The sequence below is a fragment of the Bufo bufo genome, chromosome 1 (genome assembly GCF_905171765.1).
Source record: "Bufo bufo chromosome 1, aBufBuf1.1, whole genome shotgun sequence".
In the NCBI taxonomy this organism is placed as follows: Eukaryota; Metazoa; Chordata; class Amphibia; order Anura; family Bufonidae; genus Bufo; species Bufo bufo.
In genome coordinates this window covers 508,248,801-508,266,011 of record NC_053389.1, presented here as the reverse complement: position 1 = coordinate 508,266,011, position 17,211 = coordinate 508,248,801, and the positions used below count along the sequence as shown (strand labels likewise).

The following is a 17,211-nucleotide window of genomic DNA, read 5'->3' as shown; positions in this document are numbered from 1 at the left end:
ATGTAAAAATATCCCAATAATTTTTAAATGAAGGGGGTTGTCACAGCCCCAATCAGATCCCCAATGTTAACCACCTCAGCCCCCAGTGCTTAAACACCCTGAAAGACCAGGCCACTTTTTACACTTCTGACCTACACTACTTTCACCGTTTATTGCTCGGTCATGCAACTTACCACCCAAATGAATTTTACCTCCTTTTCTTCTCACTAATAGAGCTTTCATTTGGTGGTATTTCATTGCTGCTGACATTTTTACTTTTTTTGTTATTAATCGAAATTTAACGATTTTTTTGCAAAAAAATGACATTTTTCACTTTCAGTTGTAAAATTTTGCAAAAAAAACGACATCCATATAGAAATTTTGCTCTAAATTTATAGTTCTACATGTCTTTGATAAAAAAAAAATGTTTGGGTAGAAAAAAAATGGTTTGGGTAAAAGTTATAGCGTTTACAAACTATGGTACAAAAATGTGAATTTCCGCTTTTTGCAGCAGCTCTGACTTTCTGAGCACCTGTCATGTTTCCTGAGGTTCTACAATGGCCAGACAGTACAAACACCCCACAAATGACCCCATTTCTGAAAGTACACACCCTAAGGTATTCGCTGATGGGCATAGTGAGTTCATAGAACTTTTTATTTTTTGTCACAAGTTAGCGGAAAATGATGATTTTTTTTTTTTTTTTTTTTTTCTTACAAAGTCTCATATTCCACTAACTTGTGACAAAAAATAAAAAGTTCTATGAACTCACTATGCCCATCAGCGAATACCTTGGGGTCTCTTCTTTCCAAAATGGGGTCACTTGTGGGGTAGTTATACTGCCCTGGCATTCTAGGGGCCCAAATGTGTGGTAAGGAGTTTGAAATCAAATTCAGTAAAAAATGACCTGTGAAATCCGAAAGGTGCTCTTTGGAATATGGGCCCCTTTGCCCACCTAGGCTGCAAAAAAGTGTCACACATCTGGTATCCCCGTACTCAGGAGAAGTTGAGGAATGTGTTTTGGGGTGTCTTTTTACATATACCCATGCTGGGTGAGATAAATATCTTGGTCAAATGACAACTTTGTATAAAAAAATGGGAAAAGTTGTCTTTTGCCAAGATATTTCTCTCACCCAGCATGGGTATATATAAAATGACACCCCAAAACACATTCCCCACCTTCTCTTGAGTACGGAGATACCAGATGTGTGACACTTTTTTGCAGCCTAGGTGGGCAAAGGGGCCCATATTCCAAAGAGCACCTTTCGGATTTCACTTGTCATTTTTTACTGAATTTGATTTCAAACTCCTTACCACACATTTGGGCCCCTAGAATGCCAGGGCAGTATAACTACCCCACAAGTGACCCCATTTTGGAAAGAAGACACCCCAAGGTATTCCGTGAGGGGCATGGCGAGTTCCTAGAATTTTTTATTTTTTGTCACAAGTTAGTGGAAAATGATGATTTTTTTTTTTTTTTTTTTTTCATACAAAGTCTCATATTCCACTAACTTGTGACAAAAAATAAAAACTTCCATGAACTCACTATGCCCATCAGCGAATACCTTGGGGTCTCTTCTTTCCAAAATGGGGTCACTTGTGGGGTAGTTATACTGCCCTGGCATTCTAGGGGCCCAAATGTGTGGTAAGGAGTTTGAAATCAAATTCTGTAAAAATTGACCTGTGAAATCCGAAAGGTGCTCTTTGGCATATGGGCCCCTTTGCCCACCTAGGCTGCAAAAAAGTGTCACACATCTGGTATCTCTGTATTCAGGAGAAGTTGAGGAATGTGTTTTGGGGTGTCTTTTTACATATACCCATGCTGGGTGAGATAAATATCTTGGTCAAATGCCAACTTTGTATAAAAAAATGGGAAAAGTTGTCGTTTGCCAAGATATTTCTCTCACCCAGCATGGGTATATATAAAATGACACCCCAAAACACATTCCCCACCTTCTCCTGAGTACGGAGATACCAGATGTGTGACACTTTTTTGCAGCCTAGGTGGGCAAAGGGGCCCATATTCCAAAGAGCACCTTTCGGATTTCACTTGTCATTTTTTACAGAATTTGATTTCAAACTCCTTACCACACATTTGGGCCCCTAGAATGCCAGGGCAGTATAACTACCCCACAAGTGACCCCATTTTGGAAAGAAGAGACCCCAAGGTATTCGCTGATGGGCATAGTGAGTTCATGGAAGTTTTTATTTTTTGTCACAAGTTAGTGGAATATGAGACTTTGTATAAAAAAAAAAAAAAAAAAAAAAAAATCAGCATTTTCCACTAACTTGTGACAAAAAATAAAAAATTCTAGGAACTCGCCATGCCCCTCACGGAATACCTTGGGGTGTCTTCTTTCCAAAATGGGGTCACTTGTGTGGTAGTTATACTGCCCTGGCATTTTCCAGGGGCCCTAATGTGTGTTAGGTAGGTAAATGACCTGTGAAATCCTAAAGGTGCTCTTTGGAATATGGGCCCCTTTGCCCACCTAGGCTGCAAAAAAGTGTCACACATGTGGTATCGCCGTATTCAGGAGAAGTTGGGGAATGTGTTTTGGGGTGTCATTTTACATATACCCTTGCTGGGTGAGAGAAATATCTTGGCAAAAGACAACTTTTCCCATTTTTTTATACAAAGTTGGCATTTGACCAAGATATTTCTCTCACCCAGCATGGGTATATGTAAAATGACACCCCAAAACACATTCCCCAACTTCTCCTGAGTACGGCGATACCACATGTGTGACACTTTTTTGCAGCCTAGATGCGCAAAGGGGCCCACATTCATTTTATGAGGGCATTTTTAGACATTTGGATACCAGACTTCTTCTCACGCTTTGGGGCCCCTAGAATGCCAGGGCAGTATAAATACCCCACATGTGACCCCATTTTGGAAAGAAGACACCCCAAGGTATTCAATGAGGGGCATGGCGAGTTCATAGAAATTTTTTTTTTTTGGCACAAGTTAGCGGAAATTGATATTTTTTATTTTTTTCTCACAAAGTCTCCCGTTCCGCTAACTTGGGACAAAAATTTCAATCTTTCATGGACTCAATATGCCCCTCACGGAATACCTGGGGGTGTCTTCTTTCCGAAATGGGGTCACATGTGGCGTATTTATACTGCCCTGGCATTCTAGGGGCCCTAAAGCGTGAGAAGAAGTCTGGAATATACATGTCTAAAAAATTTTACGCATTTGGATTCCGTGAGGGGTATGGTGAGTTCATGTGAGATTTTATTTTTTGACACAAGTTAGTGGAATATGAGACTTTGTAAGAAAAATAAATAAAAATTCCGCTAACTTGGGCCAAAAAAATGTCTGAATGGAGCCTTACAGAGGGTGATCAATGACAGGGGGGTGATCAATGACAGGGGGGTGATCAATGACAGGGGGGTGATCAATGACAGGGGGGGGTGATCAATGACAGGGGGGGGGTGATCAATGACAGGGGGGTGATCAATGACAGGGGGGGGTGATCAATGACAGGGGGTTGATCAATGACAGGGGGGTGATCAGGGAGTCTATATGGGGTGATAACCACAGTCATTGATCATGCCCCTGTAAGGCTTCATTCAGACGTCCGGATGCGTTTTGCGGATCCGATCCATCTATCAGTGCATCCGTAAAAATCATGCGGACATCTGAATGGAGCTTTACAGGGGGGTAATCAATGACAGGGGGGTGATCAGGGAGTCTATATGGGGTGATCACCACAGTCATTGATCATGCCCCTGTAAGGCTTCATTCAGACGTCCGGATGCGTTTTGCGGATCCGATCCATCTATCAGTGGATCCGTAAAAATCATGCGGACGTCTGAATGGAGCTTTACAGGGGGGTGATCAATGACAGGGGTGTAATCAATGACAGGGGGGTGATCAGGGAGTCTATATGGGGTGATCACCACAGTCATTGATCACGCCCCTGTAAGGCTTCATTCAGACGTCCGGATGCGTTTTGCGGATCCGATCCATCTATCAGTGCATCCGTAAAAATCATGCGGACATCTGAATGGAGCTTTACAGGGGGGTAATCAATGACAGGGGGGTGATCAGGGAGTCTATATGGGGTGATCACCACAGTCATTGATCATGCCCCTGTAAGGCTTCATTCAGACGTCCGGATGCGTTTTGCGGATCCGATCCATCTATCAGTGGATCCGTAAAAATCATGCGGACGTCTGAATGGAGCTTTACAGGGGGGTGATCAATGACAGGGGTGTAATCAATGACAGGGGGGTGATCAGGGAGTCTATATGGGGTGATCACCACAGTCATTGATCACGCCCCTGTAAGGCTTCATTCAGACGTCCGGATGCGTTTTGCGGATCCGATCCATCTATCAGTGCATCCGTAAAAATCATGCGGACATCTAAATGGAGCTTTACAGGGGGGTAATCAATGACAGGGGGGTGATCAGGGAGTCTATATGGGGTGATCACCACAGTCATTGATCATGCCCCTGTAAGGCTTCATTCAGACGTCCGGATGCGTTTTGCGGATCCGATCCATCTATCAGTGGATCCGTAAAAATCATGCGGACGTCTGAATGGAGCTTTACAGGGGGGTGATCAATGACAGGGGTGTAATCAATGACAGGGGGGTGATCAGGGAGTCTATATGGGGTGATCACCACAGTCATTGATCACGCCCCTGTAAGGCTTCATTCAGACGTCCGGATGCGTTTTGCGGATCCGATCCATCTATCAGTGCATCCGTAAAAATCATGCGGACATCTGAATGGAGCTTTACAGGGGGGTAATCAATGACAGGGGTGTAATCAATGACAGGGGGGTGATCAGGGAGTCTATATGGGGTGATCACCACAGTCATTGATCACGCCCCTGTAAGGCTTCATTCAGACGTCCGGATGCGTTTTGCGGATCCGATCCATCTATCAGTGCATCCGTAAAAATCATGCGGACATCTGAATGGAGCTTTACAGGGGGGTGATCAATGACAGGGGGGTGATCAGGGAGTCTATATGGGGTGATAACCACAGTCATTGATCACGCCCCTGTAAGGCTTCATTCAGACGTCCGGATGCATTTTGCGGATCCGATCCATCTATCAGTGCATCCGTAAAAATCATGCGGACATCTGAATGGAGCTTTACAGGGGGGTAATCAATGACAGGGGGGTAATCAATGACAGGGGGGTGATCAGGGAGTCTATATGGGGTGATCACCACAGTCATTGATCACGCCCCTGTAAGGCTTCATTCAGACGTCCGGATGCATTTTGCGGATCCGATCCATCTATCAGTGCATCCGTAAAAATCATGCGGACATCTGAATGGAGCTTTACAGGGGGGTAATCAATGACAGGGGGGTAATCAATGACAGGGGGGTGATCAGGGAGTCTATATGGGGTGATCACCACAGTCATTGATCACGCCCCTGTAAGGCTTCATTCAGACGCCCGTATGCGTTTTGCGGATCCGATCCATCCATCAGTGGATCCGTAAAAATCATGCGGACATCTGAATGGAGCTTTACAGGGGGTTGATCAATGACAGGGGTGTAATCAATGACAGGGGGGTGATCAGGGAGTCTATATGGGGTGATCAGGGGCTAATAAGGGGTTAATAAGTGACGGGGGGGGGGGTGTAGTGTAGTGTAGTGGTGCTTGGTGGGACTTTACTGAGCTACCTGTGTCCTCTGGTGGTCGATCCAAACAAAGGGGACCACCAGAGGACCAGGTAGCAGGTATATTAGACGCTGTTATCAAAACAGCGTCTAATATACCTGTTAGGGGTTAAAAAAAACACATCTCCAGCCTGCCAGCGAACGATCGCCGCTGGCAGGCTGGAGATCAACTCTCTTACCTTCCGTTCCTGTGAGCGCGCGCGCCTGTGTGCGCGCGTTCACAGGAAATCTCGCGTCTCGCGAGAGGACGCACCGGCGCGTCCACCCAGAAGAGCAGGGCCGCCGCAAAGACGCAATCCTGCGTACGGCGGTCCTGAGGTGGTTAATAAGACCTCAGCTCAGACCCCAATGTGAATGATCCCCAATCAGACCTCAGATCAGAGCCCAATGTGAATGATCCCCAATCAGACCTCAGATCAGAGCCCAATATAAAGAAGACCCCCAGTCAGACCTCAGATGAGACCCCCATGCCTTATCAGTCCTCCATGCCTCATATCAGCCCCCAGTCATATGTGATCAGCCCTCAGCCATATTTATTTGGCCCCCAGTCATATAATCAGCCCCCAGTCATATGTAATCAGCCCCTAGTCATATATATAATCAGCCCCCTATGATATATATAATCAGCCCCTAATCATATAATTAGCCCCCAGCCATTATTTAGTAACCCCCAGCCATTATTCAGCAGCCCCAGCCATTATTCAGCAGCCCCCCAACCATTATTCAGCAGCCCCCCAGCCATTATTCAGCAGCCCTCCAGCCATTATTCAGCAGCCCCCCAGCCATTATTCAGCAGCCCCCCAGCCATTATTCAGCAGCCCCCAGACATTATTCAGCAGCCCCAGCCATTATTCAGCAGCCCCCAGCCTCAGATCACAAAATAAATAAACCAACTACCTCTCCTGCTCCTGGACACCGGCTCTCCTCTTTATCCTGCTGTTGGCTGTGCTGTGAACTGGCGCACACAGCGTGAGGTCACAGAACGTCCTCACGCTGTGCGCAGCCATCACCTTCACCGCTTACTTGTCCTCCAGTACTAATGAGCGCTTCCATAATGGAAGTGCTCCTTAGTATTCGCCCCATAAGATGCAGGGGCATTTTTCCCCCAGTTTGGGGGGGGGGGGGGGGGAGAGTGCGTCTTATGGGTCGAAAAATACAGTAGTTTGCATTGGTACCATTTTGCGGTATATAGGGCTTGATTGACACTTATTATTTTAGGGGGAGAAATAAAAATAAAAAATGTTTGCAATTTTTTTGTTTTTCTGTTTGAATAAGATGTTATCTTTATTACAGTTTATGGGTTGCTGTGAACATGCTGATACCATAATTACCATATACTTGGGCATATTAAAATTTTTTACTTTTACAAAATGAAACCACTTTTTATGGAAAAAATGTGCTTTATTTTTTAATGAACTTTATTAAACTTTAATTTTTTTTTTTTTTACTTGTGCTAAGGGGCATCACTTTTACGATACATTGGTATATGTTGAATACAGGCAGTTTATTAGTCACAGCCTAATAGGCATGAAGCTGTAGGAAATGGAACAGCACTTAAGTACATGCAGTAGTGAAGGGGCCCTTGAAAGAGCTCTTCTACCATGTCTGATAATGTAAAATATACAGGGCACACTCAAAATTTACCTGAAATCAATAGTCTTTTTAATTTATTTATCTTATAAATAAAAAAATATTTTGTCTCCTGTATAAGTATTCCAGCCATTTTTACATTAATGAATCCAGATATGGTAAGTGACGACGGTTTGGTCAGAGTGACCTTTATCAAGTCCCAAATGTATGACGAAATACATGGAGAAAGCAATGTGAAATAATGTAAATAGTTTTATATTAGTATACATAAAGAAAGGACAAAAGTATGCTGAGATAATATGTGGGAAGGAAAAAACAAGAGAGAAAAGAAAGAGAAAGAGAAAACAGAAAAGGTACACAGATCAAAGTGAGAAAGGGAGAAGAGAACTGAGACCAAAAAAAGGAGAGTACTGTATATGCCGGCGTATAAGACGACAGGGCGTATAAGACGACCCCCAACTTTTCCATTTAAAATATAGGGTTTGGGCTATACTTGCCGTATAAGACTACCCCTGAATGCCCAGCCCTCCCTGTCTTCAAGACTATCTTCTCCAGTCCAGGGAACTGTCTGGGATCTGTGGATGGCACTGATATGGGGAGGGGGGTCAGTGGATGACACTGCTATGGGAAGGGGGATCAGTGGATGACACTGCTTATGGGGGGATCTATGGATGACACTATATAGCATCTTATGCTATATGTGTCATCCACAGATCCACCCCATGACAGTGTCATCCACAGATTCCGTCTCCCCATAACAGTGCCATCCACAGATCCCCCTTAAACAGTGCCATCCACATATCTCCCTCCCCATAACAGTGTCATCCACAGATCCCACCCCATGACAGTGCCATCCACAGATCCCTCTCCCCATAACAGTGTCATCCACAGATCCCCCCATGACAGTGCCATCCACAGATCCCCCTCCCCATAACAGTGTCATCCACAGATCCCCCCATGACAGTGCCATCCACAGATCCCCCTCCCCATAACAGTGCCATCCACAGATCCCCCCTAAAAAGTGCCATCCACAGATTCCCCTCTCCATAACAGTGTCATCCACAGATCCCCCCCATGACAGTGCCATCCACAGATCCCCCTCCCCATAACAGTGTCATCCACAGATCCCCCCATGACAGTTCCATCCACAGATCTCCCTCCCCATAACAGTGCCATCCACAGATCCCCCCACCCCGCCATGACAGTGCCATCCACAGATCCCCCTCCCCGACGCTCAAAGGAGTATACATTTATTAACTGTAATCTGTAACTTTAACTTTAAATCAGCGCTCATCTCTTTACTAGGGTATTTTACTCTCAGCTCCGCTAACAGGCAGTGCGGGCGGCGCTCACTTACTGACGTCACGTGCCTGCGCCGCCTAGTGGGAGGAGCAGGCACGTAACGTCAGTGAGTGAGCGCAGCCCGCACTGCCTGTTAGCGGAGCTGAGAGTAAGGTACCCTAGTAAAGAGATGAGCGCTCATTTAAAGTTAAAGTTACAGATTACAGTTAATAAATGTACTCCTCTGAGCGGCGGGGCCCTGTGTATTCTAACCCCCAGGCAAGCGTCCCGTCCCCATGGGAACGCCTGGGGGTTAGAATATACCATCGGATCTGAGTATACCCGGCGTATAAGACGACCCCGACTTTTGAAAATAATTTTTAGTGTTAGAAAGTCGTCTTATACGCCGGCATATACGGTATGTGGATAATGAGGGGACAAGCATGTGAATAAAATAAAGGAGACCAGTATATGTTTGAATTACCGCTGGTAAGTGGTTGATGCAGGAATATTGGTTGTAAAATGTATGGGACTATGTCAGCACACCAGTGACGTCACCATGGTAGCATAGAAGTATCTTCTATACTTTTACACAGTTATTTTGCATATAGTGACGTCACCGGTGTGCTGATTTTGTGCGCGCCTTCGTGATGACATCACCGGCATAACGAACAAACACAATCCTGGTTGGCAGCCAGCAAGCAATGATTCTGTCTGGGGACGAGGGATGGCATTAGCGATCGCTCCTCCTTATAATGTGGAGGAGATCACTGGCGATTGTTGGGAAGAAATTCTTCCCTCCTGACTATCGAAATGCTGCTCTCCATGTCTAATACAGGCCTTACTTTTCCATTATCCACTGCAAGCTTGGAAAGTGGATTTTGCACTCAAAATGGGATAAAGTCAAGCAAACAAAGTAGATTAACAGATACCTTAACAAATAGTGCCTCGTCACATTAGCATCCATAATGCCCCCTGACTATGCCAGTCTCTGTGCCCCTTGCTATGCCAGCCACAGTGCCCCCAGATCATGCCAGCCACAGTGGCTCATCACGATTCAAGCCACAGTGTTTCATCACAGTGCCCTCTGACTATGCCAGCCACAGTTCCTCATCACATTAGTATACATAATGCCTCCTGACTAAGCCTCAAAGGCCCTTGCTATGCCAACCAAATTTCCTCATCACAGTGCCCCTGACTACATCAGCCACAGAGCACTATCATTATAAGGGACAGCCCCGCTGCCTAAGCTTACCCAGTCAGAACCAGTAGTAGTGGTTTAGAGTTACTGGGACGGACCTGTCCCTTGCACAGTATGGAGGGGAGGCCCGGCTTCAAAGGTCCTGGCAGGACAGACACTGCACACATTTACTCTGCTGTGTGTATGAATGTGTTATGTGCACACTAAACAGTTGCACTTTACAGAAATATGTGACGGTTCAGTGAGAGGACGATGTACACAGAGCACAGTCCATGCTGTGTCCTCACAACTGCACTGCCAGGACCTGTCCGTAACGGAGCGCAGAATGTCCTGCTTCTAATGCCGGCATTTGGACTATTAGACCCACCAGAAGATGGCAGCATAAGATCGAGGAGAAATAGTGTATCTAATAGTGTAAAATACTGGTATACACTATATCACTACCTGAAGTAAGGAACTTAACATAGACTTACTGTGTCAATTAAAGCAAAACTCATAAGATGTTATATCCTCCCCCAAGCTCTAGTCATGAGTTTCATAGGAAGTCTTTTTTATATTTATAGCCAGACACCAAGAACGGTGTAGAGAGGATATGTTCTGTGACTTAGAATACAGCACAACTGCACTTTAAGTGCTAACCTGGAAACTAACGTTTGGAGCTGCTTGCCCCCCTGAAATGTAAGTATACATTCTTTTATACACATTTTTATTAGTATAGGACAGGGAGTTGATTCTACCCTTTATTTTTGTATTACAGCAAATAGCATGGAGGCTACAGAGAACAGGCTGTCAAGTACAACTGCACAATATGAGTATTCAGATGCCTCAATCTACTTTGTCAAAAATTTGGACACAGTGGATTCCGTTTTCAAGCCCACTCTATACTGCATTATATTTTCCTGCGGACTTGTTGGAAATGCCTTGGTATTGTGGATATTAATATGTTTTAAAAAGATAAACTCTCTAACTGACATTTATCTTCTCAACATGGCCATTTCAGACTTGATGTTTGTATTTTCATTGCCATTTGTCGTGTATCAACTCCTCAATCATTGGGTGTTTGGTGAAGTCATGTGCAAAATGCTGTCTGCAATGTATTTCTTGGGGTTTTTTAGTAGCATATTCTTTATAACAGTCCTGAGTGTAGACCGTTACCTAGCAATTGTCCATGTAGTGTTATCACTTAAGTTTAGAACTATGAAGCTGGGACTGATTGTCACGATTGTTGTGTGGACTTTTTCTTTTCTCTTGTCCGCAACAAATTTTATTTTTCACAAAACAGAGACAAATAATGGCTTCACGGATTGTGCGGCTTTTTATCCTGAAGGCCAGGAGAAACTTTGGACTCTCCTGTCATACTTTCAAATCAATATCTTTGGCTTAATTATCCCTCTGGTCATTTTAGTTTTCTGTTACTCACAGATTATTAGGAATTTACACAACAGCAGGAGTATGCAGAAGAAACATGCCGTCAAACTGATCCTTATACTCGTCTTTGTGTTCTTTGTATTTTGGTCCCCCTACAACATAGTCATTTTTTTAAGAATATTGAACACGTTCAGTGCATTTGGTGATTCCAGCTATGACGACAAGTTGAAAACGGCAATGGAGGTATCTCAGACAATATCTTTCTTGCATTGCTGTTTAAATCCTATCATTTACACTTTTGCTGGAGATAATTTTAAGAAGCATCTTTTCCGTATGTTCAACAAGCTGTTAAAATGCATGCATATAAGCAGAAGATGCCGATCGTCTGAAAACACCAGCGTCGATCGATCATCCTTTACAGGAAGGGATTTACGTTCCTATTCTTCAGATGCCATCATTTGAATTTTTCATTTAGTAGTGATGAGTATAGACTTGTATATTGTAAGGACATCCATGTGAGGATGAAATGATCTGCATTTACACGCCCCGAGAATTGGGCAGATTATTAGGAATGGTCGTTCTCGATGTAAATGTAATGACGATCACCCGATAAACCAGCTATAGCAAACCCTCCTCCTCATACTATGAAGGAGATCGCTACATGTACTGTAAATGCGCGGTCTCCTTCACTGAACAAGCAGCCAACTGTCAGGAAGAAACCCTTCCTTCCTGACAATTGGCCGCTCAGTCGGCCCATGTAAATCTAGCCTAAGTGTACACAGTATGTGCACACTAAATGATTGCTGAAACCAATGTTTAAAGGGTTTTTCCCATGAAGAGCATTTATGGATTAACGGGACCCCAACTTCATTTACCCAGGGACTGAAGGTCCTATAAGGGCACATGCACACAAACTGTGCTTACCGTTCCGTACACGGGCACCACCAGTGCGGTTGCCGCAGACGGATGCAGACCCATTCAACTTGAATGGCTCCGTCATCCATCCGCAAGTTTTATTTACAGTGCCTCGGAGAGAAAGTGCCTCTGTTCCACACCGCTCCTTCTGGATTGCGGACGCTTTCAAGTATCTGTAAAACAGTGTGCACACAGCCGGTGCCCGTATATTGTGGACCTACTGTTTGTGGGCCGCAATGCGGGCATGGCTGGGCAACAGCTGTGGGCATGAAGCCTAACTCTGCCATCAGCAGCCACTTTTACCATTGAAATCAGCTGAGAATTGGCCCTGTTAGCTATCAGAGAGTGCCAGCCATCTTTTCACTTTTCAAAGGTGAAGGCAGCAATTTTGAAATCACTGGACCCTTTTCTCCTGATAAATGATGGTCCTGGTTTTGTCCCTCAACCTCTCATTTTACAGCTTATACTGTGTAAGGTAGGAATACCCATTTGAAGGGAATCTGTCACCCCAATTTTGGATCATTATCTACAGTAATACATGTGTAGTACTGCAGATAAGGAGTCCAGATCATTATTTTTTATTTTCTTACCGCCCCCATTCCCCTGCTGTCAGCACTCAAAGCTGCGCTGTAATACACAGCCCAGGCCGCTGTGTTCATATGCATATCCTGATAATTGATTTCAATGCAGCTATGAGTACTGACAGCGGAGGAAAGGGGGGCAATAGGAAAATAAAAAGTAGTGAGCTGCAGTACTACTCATACTTTACTGCAAATAATGGTCCAAAATCGGGATGACAAACTCCCTTTAACATTAAATCTATTTTTCCAGTAGCTCATCCTCGCCAAGACAAACTCCTTGTTGGTGGGGTTTCTACTCCTGGCCTTGCTAGGACTATTAAGATTCTACAAATCTGTAGTGGCTGATTTACGAGATGAGTAGATGCAACTCTGGCACAGCTGTAAAGTTACCTCCGTTTTTTTTTTTTTTTTTTGAAATGTCCTCTAGGTATGGAAAGCTTTTGACTTATACTGCACTTAAATTCTATGTTATCTTTCGTTATTTTGTTTTGCACAACCCAATTTTCTGTAATATTTTATGTACAAGAGTATTTCTTGAAGGGGTTTTCTGATAATTAAGAGAGAAGTACAATTTTTTTTTCTTCATTATGCCTTTTTAGCACTTCTAACGCCAATTAAACATATTTTTTTCTGTCACTAGCATTTTCTTTATTATTTTCATAGAAAAGTGTACCTGTTTACTTTTTATCTTCCATTGCCGCACATCCATTGACTTCAGTCTGCACAGACAGTTCTAAACGTCCTTGCAGAGATCACAGCTGTAATCTCCGCAAGGGCAGTCAATGTGCGATGTGTATAGAGATTAGGAAGGGGCAATGTTGTTTGGTCATGTGATCACTGGGTGGCTGGGATTCTGCATGAACCCAGATCAGCTCTGCAGTGAGGCTATACAAACATGTACAACCTCCCTGGTGGCTGTATTCTCCACTTATTTGAGGCTAATATGTCAACCCCAGTTACCGGAGAAATCAAATATAAAATGTAATGGTAAATGTTCTCCAAATGTCTTGTCCTTATGGGGGGCACAAAAGTGTAAAATCAAAAATAAAAAAATAAAGGCATAATAAAAACTCTACCACACCCCACACCACAGCTTCTAGCCAGCGTCTAGTAGCAATAACCCATGCATCCCATGTATCGAAAGATTGTTATGGAAAGGATATGTCATTTGAAAAAATATTTTAGTTGTGTTTTGTGCTATATTGGAGGCACTAACCTCTTTCTTGCATCTGTATAGACAGGGTTGTGTGTGCTTTATGGTGGTTGCAATGAACCGGAATTAAAAAACATCATACAGTAGGTTGTTACAGTCTCCGGTAAGTGATGGTGTACGTCCCTCTACCTCAGAGACAAAGGAATAACAGAAGAGATGCATACAAAGCTCAGAGTTTCAGAGTTTCCATTGGGGGATTCCACCGTTTGACAGGAAGAATAGCACAGCATACAACGCTATTTTCCCCATCACAATAACGGTTACTGCGGTGGCACCCAGCAGACTCCATGATAAGTCACTGGGTCCATCAGGTGCTGCTAGTATCCCTCACATGTGGATCTGACACTTCGTTTACACTCTGACTGAACCGAAGATTGCCCCCTACTTGTCATTAAATTTTTCACTTTTTTGATAATGAAATGACTCTGTTAACCATACTCCAGTCTACACAGAAATGCTGAAACTGAGCTACAGTATACAAGCAATGTCAGCCACCACAATTACAAAAATGTTTATAATAAAATCTAATTTACATATTACTAAATACCAAACTTTTGGATTTAAACTGGGGCTTAATGACATTGGTCCCACCACATGAAGATTGCAATGTCATATTGCGACATTGCATCTTTTGTTAGTGGGGTCGCTATATGACATACCGAATGTCTACTATGACGCCATAGTCGTAAAAACAACACTATTGGATTTTTGGTTGCAGGTCTCGTTTCTCATGCAACATTGCCTTCCTAGACCACAATGCAAATCATGTGCAACTGCTACATGCCTATGACTTTTCTGAGATATGGCAGTCAAATCGTAGATCTAAAATAAAAAGTTGCAGACAGGTTGCACCAATGTTTTTGGTAATTTGACTCGGAGACTTGCTGTTGCATGATCCATGTTGCCATGTAGCTCTAGCCTAAGGCCCCTTTCACACGAGCGAGTATTCCACGCGGGTGCAATGCATGATGCGAACGCATTGCGCCCGCACGGAATCCGGACCCATTCATTTAAATGGGTCTGTGTACATGAGCGTTGGTTTTCACGCATCACTTGTGCGTTGCGTGAAAATCACAGCATGTTCTATATTCTGCAATTTTCACGCAACGCTGGCCCCATAGAAGTGAATGGGGCTGCATGAAAATCGCATCCTCAAGCAAGTGCGGATGCGATGCGTTTTTCACGGATGGTTGCTAAGAGATGTTGTTTGTTTTTTATTACGCGCGTGCAAAACGCATTAAATTGCATTGCACCCGCGCAATAAAAACTGAACGCGATCGCAAACAAATCTGAATGGACTTGCTTGCGAAATCGTGCAGTTTTCACTAAACGCATCCGGACCCATCCGGACCTAATCCGGACACGGTCGTCTGCAAGGGGCCTAATGGAGTATTCCCAACTTAGAAAGTGATAGCATACACAAGGGTCTACCATGACTTTATGATTGCTGGGGATCCGACCTCTGAGACCCCCATGGATCCTGAAAATTATGGGACCACATTGCTGATTTAGCAGTGCAGCCCCCTCATTGTTTTTCCCTACAAAGTGGTGGTATATGCAGGGAACTGCAGCTAGCCACATTCACTTGAATGGAGCTCTGCTACAGTTACGTAAAGGGGGCACAGCCCTTCAGTTTCAGGATTCTAACCGTATGCCATTACTTTGTAAGATGGGAATAACCCTTTAGAGATTCTGCATTATATCTTCTGCAAAGGTCATGCATTTGTGTTGGTGTGCGTTACTTTCCTGCCCCGGTCTACAACCACGTGCACACTTGTAATCTCCAGGGCGCGCCTCATTGGTCATTGCTTGCCTGGGCTTTGACTATGTCGCGATGGACATGTCTTTGATTGTGGCGTTACCACTTGCCTCTTGATATGGGCGTGACTTGCTCCTCTGTGATTAATTGGTGGGCATACTACCACTCCCAGGATCATTCCCCTTCCTGACTCTCATCCAAACGAGGCATCAGCACGTGGCTTATACGCTACCTGCTGCTTGCTCTCCTGGATTACATGGTTCCCCTCCATTATTATCTGTTTGTGTAGAAGTGATGCTTTTGCAGACATTACTTGTACAGTGATGGATCTACCTAACTAGTGGATAGTATTAGGCTACTTTGACACCAGCGTTTTTGCGGATCCGTCATGGATCTTCAAAAACGCTTCCGTTACAATAACACAACCGCATGCATCCGTCATGAACGGATCCAGTTGTACTATGTCTTATATAGCCATGACGGATCAGTCATGAACACAATTGAAAGTCAATGGGGGGCGGATTCGTTTTCTATTGCGTCAGAGAAAACGGATCCGTCCCTATTTACTTACATTGTTGGTCAGAACGGATCCGTCTTTCTCTGCACCACATCGCGGACAGAAAAATGGTGCTTGCAGCATTATTCTGTCCGCGATGGGGATGCAACGGAACGAAATGCATTTTGGTGCACTCCGTTTCGTTCAGTTCAATTTTGTCCCCATTGACAATGAATAGGGATAAAATTGAAGCGTTTCCTATGACGGATCTCAATAGTGGAATTGAAAACGTTAAAGTGAAAGTAGCCTTAGTGGCTTTACTGCAAGCCATACCACTGCTGCCATGATTGTTCGATGGTCACTATAACTATGGCAGCGCTATCTATACACGTATACTGATCCTGGGCATATTATCATGTGTTTGGACAGTTATCATGCATGCGTTTATTTAGAAGTACCATTTTGGCACTGTGTATCTTGTTTAGGCCTATTTTATCTGTCTTTTTAATACATGAGAGAGTGCCAGTTAGTGACTTCACTCTCTGATGAACCTACTAAGGGGTGAAACGCGTCAGAAATTTTGAATTGCTTATTGTGTATTTATTTTCGTTGCAGGGCGTCTTACTCTTGTATCTATCATACTTATCTTTAGGTCCTTTTTCAGGGTTCCTCAGGTTGGGGACAAGCACAGGGTACAACTACCATCAAGGCGTGACTTCGAGGAGAGGGCATAGAGGTAGGGCTAACTAGGGATAGAAAACACCGCCCTCCCCACCACCCAACCCTTCACCCTGCCCGATTTTTGGGTTTTCTCGTAGTCACGTTTTGGTTTTGTTTTGTATTTACACACCTAGGGCCCCTATGTTTTAATAGTGTAAACTCCTTTAGTATATCTAATAAAAGTTATGGTTTATGGTCCTAACTGAATAGGACTAAACATGGTGTTTGTCATGTGACCCCCTGCACATCATGTAACGTCTGACATTCAGTATTTTTCAGTGTTATGTGACATACATGTCCTGGGTCAACACACAGCATCCATACAATTTCTGTACTCAGAATAACATCGCATGGAGAATTTTGCAATGGCATGTCCAGTGACCAGCTCTCAAAAACAGTTACAGAAAAGAGATGGCGAAAGTGGTATTTTAACATTTTTTTAACCCATTTCTTACTCTTAACAT

At 44.0% G+C, this 17,211-nt stretch overlaps 2 protein-coding genes across 3 annotated transcripts in view; both read left to right on the top strand.

Annotated features, from left to right (window-relative positions):
• Nucleotides 1–17,211, top strand: part of IMMP2L (inner mitochondrial membrane peptidase subunit 2) — a 1,418,140-nt gene that overhangs the window by 173,081 nt on the left and 1,227,848 nt on the right. The gene's annotated exons all lie outside the window — the stretch shown is intronic.
• Nucleotides 10,048–12,676, top strand: LOC120981449 (C-C chemokine receptor type 8-like). Of its 2 annotated transcripts, XM_040410992.1 has the most exons (3): nucleotides 10,048–10,144; nucleotides 10,259–10,373; nucleotides 10,453–12,676. In XM_040410992.1, exon 3 carries the CDS (start codon nucleotides 10,461–10,463, stop codon nucleotides 11,523–11,525), a length of 1,065 nt encoding a protein of 354 aa, XP_040266926.1. In that variant the 5' UTR covers nucleotides 10,048–10,144; nucleotides 10,259–10,373; nucleotides 10,453–10,460; the 3' UTR covers nucleotides 11,526–12,676. The 2 variants fall into 2 exon arrangements, with proteins under 2 accessions (XP_040266926.1, XP_040266931.1); XM_040410997.1 differs by having other exon boundaries at nucleotides 10,082–10,373.